Below are 8,357 nucleotides of genomic sequence, written 5' to 3'. Positions count from 1 at the left end.
GCACTCAAGTACTGCTCCCTTACACTTTTCTTTTCTCTAGGTTCCTTAATTGTAAGAATACAGTATATGATACATATAGCACACAAAATATATGTTAATTGACTGTTTATATTGCTGGTAATGCTCTGAGTCAACAATACGCTATTAGTGGTTATGTTTTCAGAGGGTCAAAAATTGTATGTGGATTTTTAAAAGATCTTTTATTTATTTGAGAGAGAGAATGAGGGGAGAAGGAAAGAGAATCTGAAGCAGACTCCACACTGAGCACAGAGACTGATGCAGATCAGTCCCACAACTGTTGAAATCATGACCTGAGCTGAAACCAAGAGTCAGATGATCAACTGAGTGAGCCAGCCAGGTGCCCTATATGTCAATTTTTGAGGGAAAAGGATTTGGTGTCCTTAACCCTCATGTTATTCAGGGGTCAACTATATTTAGTCTTAGAATAGAGAATACTATTTTATCCTCCACCTCCTTTACCGTCTTTGTTTTCCACACAAACACTTAAGGCAACTAGGCAAGCTTTTGTCCCTTTCTTTGAATCAGCATATTTATTATGAGTCCAGCAGAGGGCTCTCCAAAAGATTTGCTTGAAACTTGGAGCTGTAAAGCTATTAAATATTGTGAATAGCTCTGAAACTTTTGGTTTTTCTCCAACATACTCTCCTACTAAAAGGGAAGAAAAAAAACATCAAAACCAGTGAAATGATAGAAGGAAGAGTATTTATCCTCATGAACACTTACATTTTCCATTCATTGATATTCCCAATGGGGCAGTGGGTTAGGACTTAGATATATATATAAAACAAAAAAAAAAATAAAAAATATTATATATGTTAAATATTAATATAAATATAGCATATATTTTATAAGTATAAATATATTAAATATAAACATATTTTATAAAAATATGTTTTAAATTACATTATTTATATATTTAATTATATTATAATTATATGTTATATTTTCTATGTAGTATGAATATATAAAAACTATACATATATAACAAAATTCTCCACTGCTTTTCTCCTTTTATTTGTGGTTTAAACTTCATACATTACACACTTAGCTGTGTTCATCCACCTTATGCCTTTATGATTCTGAACTAATAAATCACTAAAGACAATAATTTAGTTTAAATTGTTGCATCATAATTTTGCCTTTAATCATTTGAAGGACAACAGCAGCAAACAGAATTTGGTTTTGTCTCACTTGATGACCCTCACCCACAAGCACATTTAATTACAACCTTCCTCATTTTCATTATAGTACTTTGCTAATTTGAAATTCCACCTAGTCAATTAATGTAGCTTATGGTATCTGTAGAAAATCATGAACCCATGGTTACAATTTTAATTATAGCGTACATTTTACAAATCTCTGTCATCCATTGCCAAGGACATTCTCCTTTGTGTAAAATGTCATGAAATTGGTCTGCTTCCTTTGACTTAATATTGCCTTCTTGAAATATAATGAATACCTTTTGGTGACAGCATCCTTTTCCCGGTCTGGATTGGTGAGAATCATGAACTGCAGTAAGAGGTATTTTGCTAAACGTAGGCACTGGAGCAAATGTGCCATTTATAAAATGTCGTCGTGACATGTGGCATTTTTGAAACACTGAAAAGACCTTAGTGCCTAACAAGCTAACAGAAAGGCATAAAGTCTTTTTTGAAAAGAAAAAATACTGAGAAGAAAAGTGTAAAAAAAAAATACAGTGTATCATTCATAAATATATGTGTTTATTTCTCAGATTTCCACCAGTTTAAAATTCTAAGGAAGATTACAGCTGCCTTTGGACCATTAACCAAAAATAATGACAGAAATTGCAGAAAGGATAAGCATAAGGAGAGCTAATATTTTTCAATTCAGATTTCTATGGGTTTATAGTATTATGATTTGATAAGAAATAATATAATTTATAATTTCTTATAAGCAAAAGCATGTGGATTATTTACTTCCCAGTTTCATGTCCTATTTCTTTCTAAAAAAATACTTAATATATTTTAATTCTAACTACAAAAATATAGCATATCCAAGATTCTCATAAAAAAGTCTTGACTTCAGAGGTTATATATGATGGGGCAATTGATTTATCAAGTTATGAAAGAATATTGAGGCTAGTATCTCCACGGTCAAGCTAGGCGATAAGTATGTTGGCCATTGTAATAGAAGCTGCATGATCCCATTACTGCAAATTTGTTTACCAACTAAAGTTCTTATTATAAGTTATAAGGTTCTTGAAGTTATATTCATATTTCATTTGATGGCTCAGAGTAATATTAGCCAGGAGTTTTATAGTGTCGTGTTTAAAAGGCCAGACACCAGAACCAGATTGTTCCAGTTCAAATCTTAGCTCTGTCTCTTATTAGCTGTATGACCTTGGGCAATTTATTCAAGCTCTTCATGTCTCAGTTTTCTCATCTCTAAAAATAGGTGTTAACAGTGACACCTACCTTGAAGGTTTATAATGAATAAAAACAAAACCAAGCCATAATAAACACTTAGAACAGTGTATATTCTCAAATATTATCCATTATTAATAATATTTTTATTTTATTACCTGTAAGACATACTTGCAACAATCAGGTCTTTATGACAGATATGTTTGCTGATTTCCGTTGTGTGTCAATATGTGCTGTTTGCATCACAGAGAAAGAGAAGAAGGTGAGAGGGAGGAAGGAAGGCTGAAATCTGTGGTAATTAACATTTTCAAGTCAGGTATGATAAAATGCCTTTAGTGCACCCAGTGATCATCCCTGGAGTATACTTTCCTATGTCTCCGTTAATTCTCTCGGTCGTTGACTGATGTCCCACCTACGTATTGATTTCATTATTTGAGTAATGCCATTTTGCAGCCTTGTCACTGAGGCAGGAGACTGAAAACTGCATGGTCATTCTCACCTCTGTGGTCACGGTGGGTGGACAAGCACCCCCCAACTCCCAACAGCTCTTACTAAGGTCTTATGAATGACTGAGCCTTCAGGTCCTTAGCTATGTGTTTTTGAAAAGTCTCTGCCATCTTCTCCCAAATCTCCCTCTTCCTCAGCCTGCTTGGAAGCATGAAGACAGAATCACTCACTCACCCTTCACCTCCCCCACCGCCCCACCTCAACAAGTGGGAGTTTTAGCCTCAGGGAAGGAAAAAAATACACACACACACACACACACACACACACACACACGTTAGGGAGGAAACTGGCAAGGCGCAGGACAAAAAATGATCAAGACTATAAATCACAAGTGGATATGCTTAGGATGTAATGCCTAAAACCAAATGATACAGTCAGCAGGAGCAGCAGGTTTTTATGGGTAACTAATGAGCTGATTTTTGCATATGTTGTTTTCAGGGACCTGGGAGGCTTCCTGTTTCTCAGTGCTCTTATCTGCTTTCACTCTGCTCTCCAGACATCTGAAGTTCTCATGACTTCCGAAAAATGGCAAACCCACTTCTTCTACTTGGTATTTCTGTTCTTGTCTAGGGTGATTCTCAATCACCCCTTCAAAGGCTAATTTATTATTATTTTTTTTAAAGATTTTATTTATTTATTTGACAGAGAGAAATCACAAGTAGACTGAGAGGCAGGCAGAGAGAGAGAGGGAAGCAGGCTCCCTGCCGAGCAGAGAGCCCGATGCGGGACTCGATCCCAGGCCCTGAGATCATGACCTGAGCTGAAGGCAGCGGCTTAACCCACTGAGCCACCCAGGCGCCCTCAAAGGCTAATTTTGTTGTTGAGATTGTACCTCCTCTTTTAGAGCTCTTATCAATCCCACTGCTAAGTTGACTTCCCCTTACTCTGTGTTCTCTCTACATTGATTGTGAGGGTATTACAACATTTATTTTATTATACTGTGACTTTCTGTTCACATTTGTCTTCCGCACAAACTGTGTCTTGGTAGTGGAAGCCGTGCTTGTTCATCTCTGTCCCCAGTGGTAGCCCAGTGCCTGGAAGCACAATATAGGTGCTTGATAGATGTTTGAGGAATAAATCAATAGATGTAGAACATTTTCTTTATTATTTCTTTATCATTCATAATAAGTAATTATTACTTAGTAATTAAGGAATTGACAATCAACTTCTTAGTCAAGCAGACCCCCAAATTAGAAATCATCTTTGTATTTTCATTTCTTCTTTATCCTTTATATCTAATTAATCAATATTTAAGATAATTTTCAATTTCCTTTCCAGTGCCAGAGTTTTTGTTCAGATGCTAACTGTTACATGTTTACAAAATTAAAATAATCGTTCAACCGGTATTGTTAACTCTGGTCTTCCCCATCCAATCACTTGTATGCATTTCTAAAAGTTTATTTTTTCTAAAATTCTTACAATTTCCTAAAAGTCTCTAATTTTGAATCTCATTTATTTTTAATAGGGTGATACACATGTGGTAAGTAAATTAAAAATCTAATGTAAATCACCCTTCCACCCATCTTGCACTTCATAGAAAACCATAGTTATCAGTTTCTTTGGTGTCTTTCTAGGAAAATCTCTCTACATATATCTGTGTGCATGTGTGTGCAGATGTGTATAGAAAGCCTCTACTTTTTTCCTTGAAACTGGGAGAATAGTCTATACACACCATTCTGCATCTTGCTTTTTTAACTTAATATGTCTGGGAGATTGTTCCTTGTCAATAATTTTGGATCTGTAGGATACTTTTTTTACGAACAATCTTCTATTGTGTTTAAATATATGTAACATAAAACTTGGCATTTTAACAAATTTTAAGTGTACAATTAAGTGGTTCTAAGAATTTTTGCAATGTTGTGCAACCGTAAGCACTATCTGTACCTAAAACTTTTTCACTATTCCAAATAGAAACTCTGTAAATAATAGCTACCCATTTCTTTCTTCCCTCAGTTCCTATTAACTTCTTATCTACTTTCTGTCTCTATGGATTTGTCTGTTCTAGGTAACTCATACGAGTGGAGTCACGCAATATTTGTCATTGGCCGGCTTATTTCATTTAGCATGTTTTCAGGTTCATCTGTGTTATAGCATATATCAGAAATTTATTCCTTTTTATGACTGAATAATATTCCATTGCATATATATATTCACCGCATTTTGTTTATATATTCATCTGTTCATGAACACTTAGGTTATTCACCTTTGGACTATTGTAAATAACGCTGCTATGAACCTTGTTGTACAACTGTGTAAGTCCCTGCTTTCAATTCTTTTAAGTATATAGGTAAGGGTAAAATTGTTGAATTATATGGTAGTTCTCTGTTTTGAGGAACTGCCAAACTGTTTTTCACATTGGCTACAACATTTTACATTCCCACCAGCAATGCACAAATGTTCCAACATCCTCACCAACGCTAGCTTGCACCCACCTTCCTTCCTTCCTTCCTTCCTTCCTTCCTTCCTTCCTTCCTTCTTTTATTCATTTACTAATAGCCATCTAAATCGGTGTAAAGTGGTATCCCACTGTAGTTTGGGCTTGCATTTCCTTAATGACTAACGACACTGAACATCATTTTATGTGCTGATTGGCTGTTGCATATATTTCATTCTGCTAAAAGTATGAAATATTTTGTATATAAAATTTTATGTTTGATAAGTATCAAGTGTGAAATGTAAAGATTAATCATAAATGTAAAGATTAAAGATTAAAGAATTAAAGAATAAAAGATTAAAATTAAATTAATTAAAGATTTAAAGATTAAAGAATTTCACAGAGCTGAAGATCAAGTGTCTGAGGAAGAAATTTACTCAAAAGATGCTTCGAAAGGCAAGGAGGAAGCTTATCTATGAGAAAGCCAAGCATTACCACAAGGAGTACAGACAGATGTACAGGACCGAGATTCGGATGGCGAGGATGGCGAGAAAAGCTGGCAACTTCTACGTACCTGCAGAACCCAAGTTGGCGTTTGTCATCAGGATCAGAGGCATCAATGGTGTGAGCCCAAAGGTTCGAAAGGTGTTGCAGCTCCTTCGCCTTCGTCAAATCTTCAATGACACCTTTGTTAAGCTCAATAAGGCTTCAGTTAACATGTTAAGGATTGTGGAACCATATATAGCATGGGGGTACCCTAACCTGAAGTCAGTGAATGAATTGATCTATAAGCGTGGTTATGGCAAAATCAACAAGAAGCGAATTGCCCTGACAGATAACACATTGATTGGCCGATCTCTTGGTAAATATGGCATCATCTGCATGGAGGATCTGATTCACGAGATCTATACTGTTGGAAAATGTTTCAAAGAGGCAAACAACTTTTTATGGCCCTTCAAATTATCTTTTCCACGAGGGGGGATGAAGAAAAAGATCACCCATTTTGTGGAAGGTGGAGATGCTGGCAACAGGGAAGACCAGATCAATAGGCTTATTCGAAGAATGAACTAAGGTATCTACCATGATTATTTTTGTAATTGGGCCAGTTAATAAAGGACTACTCTCAAGTGGAAAAAAAAAAAAACACATTTAAGGGCTGATTATGTGCCCTACATTCATTGTCCAAAACCCTCCCAACCCTTCCAAGAGGGCAAAATTAGCCCCATTTTGCACACAAGGAAGCAGGCTCAGAAAGGTAAAGTCACTTGCTGAAGGTCACCAAGTAATTTGAGGTGAAAGTACTCTGTGGTTTTAGGTGAATGTACTTTCGAAATACTTTCACAAGGTAATGCTTCTACCATTCTCTCACATGATTATATAAAATATAGATTATAAGAATCCCCTCCCCATGTTTTGTATTATATGTATTATCTGAAAAAAATTTAAGTTGTTTTTGTGGCTATATCTAGTTTCTATAAATGTTCCAAAAATAATGTGAAGATACTGTGGGTGTCCATAGTTGTTGTGTACAGGGTACTATATCTGTCCATATATATCAAGCATGAGGGATGATTAAATATACCGATGACAATGACAGTGGATTTGTTAATTTTTCTTTTCAGTTTTTGAAGCTATTATTAAGTGCATAATGATTTGATTTTATTTGATTTGCCTGATGCTGGAACTTCTGTTAAAGTGACTCATTCTTTGGCATGGCTTTCAGTCTTAAGGTCTATTTTCTCTTACACCTCTGTCAGTTTTTTATTTTGAATTAAAAAAAATTATTTATCTGTTTGGGATAGAGAGAGTGAGTAGGAGGACAGTGGCAGGCAGAGGGAGAAGTAGGTCCCTACTGAGCAGGAAGCCTGATGAGGGACTCCATCCCAGGACCCCAGGATCATGACCTGAGCCAAAGGCAAATGCTTAACTGACGGAGCCATCCAGGCACCCCGCTTTGTCCATTTTTTAATAGTAATTGTACGCAAACAATGAATCATGGAACACTATATCAAAAACTAATAATGTGAATAACACAATAAAGAATAGTAATTGTGCTGGTTATTTTAATATGTTACCTAGACTGGGATAAAGGATGTTCAGATAGCTGGCAAAACATTATTTTTGGCTATGTCTGTGAGGGTGTTTCTAGAAGAGATTAGCATTTGATTTAGTAGCCCAAATAACAAGTTGTACCCTCACCAATGTTAATGGGCATCACTCAATCCTTCAGAAGCCAGAATGGAACAAAAAGGCAAATGGAGGATGAATTCCTATTCTCTCTTCTTGAGCTGGGAAGTGCATCTATTGCTTCTCAGAGCTTCTGGTTTGCAGGCCTTAGAGCTCAGACTGAATTAAGCTACAGGTTTTCCTGGTTCTCCAGCTTGCAGATAGCACGTTGTAGGATTTCTTGACTTCCATAACTACATGAATCATCCCATAATAAACCTTGTATATCTATCTACTTTTCTCTGTATCCTATTGGTTCTGTTCCTATGGAGAATCCTAAAACAGTAATATAGGTATATCAACCTTTTTTGGTTGTAGTTTTAATTTCAAACTCCCTATGTTCTTAGGTTTTAAGTATTTCTTATAAATGACACATAGCAGGATTTGTTTGTTTGCTTATTTATTTAATACACATCCAGTCTTTTCACTGGAAAGTCAATGCACTAATGTTTATTATGCTTATTGATATATGGATTTATATTTTTTCTGATTATTTTGCTGATATTGAGGAATTAATTTTAGTCTAACTGCCATTTCCTTGAAGCTAACGTCATTTTTTTCTCTGAATGGTTTTAATATTTTATCTTTTATCTTTTGGATATTCTGTATGGTTGCAGTTGTACAGTGCATCTAGATGTAGATTTTTTTTTTATCCTGCTTGATTTTATATCCCTTTAAATGATGACTTTTTTAATAACATTTTTTCAGCATTATTTCTTCCATATTATTCCTTTTACATTGTTTCCAATATCTTCTTTTGAAATTCCATTTAGAGGTTGATTGGGACTTCATCATGATTCTCTGCATTTCATATTATCTCATTATTTTCCATCTCTTTGTTTCTC

At 35.3% G+C, this 8,357-nt stretch overlaps 1 protein-coding gene across 1 annotated transcript; it reads left to right on the top strand.

Moving 5' to 3' along the window:
• The first annotated feature begins 5,702 nt into the window (after nt 1-5,702).
• Nucleotides 5,703-6,430, top strand: LOC122890482 (60S ribosomal protein L7-like). Its single transcript, XM_044226128.1, has one exon. It carries the CDS (start codon nt 5,731-5,733, stop codon nt 6,355-6,357), a length of 627 nt encoding a protein of 208 aa, XP_044082063.1. The 5' UTR covers nt 5,703-5,730; the 3' UTR covers nt 6,358-6,430.
• The last annotated feature ends 1,927 nt before the right edge of the window (nt 6,431-8,357 follow it).

The sequence above is a fragment of the Neovison vison genome, chromosome 11 (genome assembly GCF_020171115.1).
Source record: "Neovison vison isolate M4711 chromosome 11, ASM_NN_V1, whole genome shotgun sequence".
In the NCBI taxonomy this organism is placed as follows: Eukaryota; Metazoa; Chordata; class Mammalia; order Carnivora; family Mustelidae; genus Neogale; species Neogale vison.
The sequence above is the reverse complement of the archived record's forward strand: the minus strand, read 5'-3'. Positions and strand labels throughout refer to the sequence as shown.

Excerpts from the sequence above, each read along its gene's own strand:
- LOC122890482 (XM_044226128.1), top strand. The coding sequence starts at position 5,731 with ATGCTTCGAAAGGCAAGGAGGAAGCTTATCTATGAGAAAGCCAAGCAT.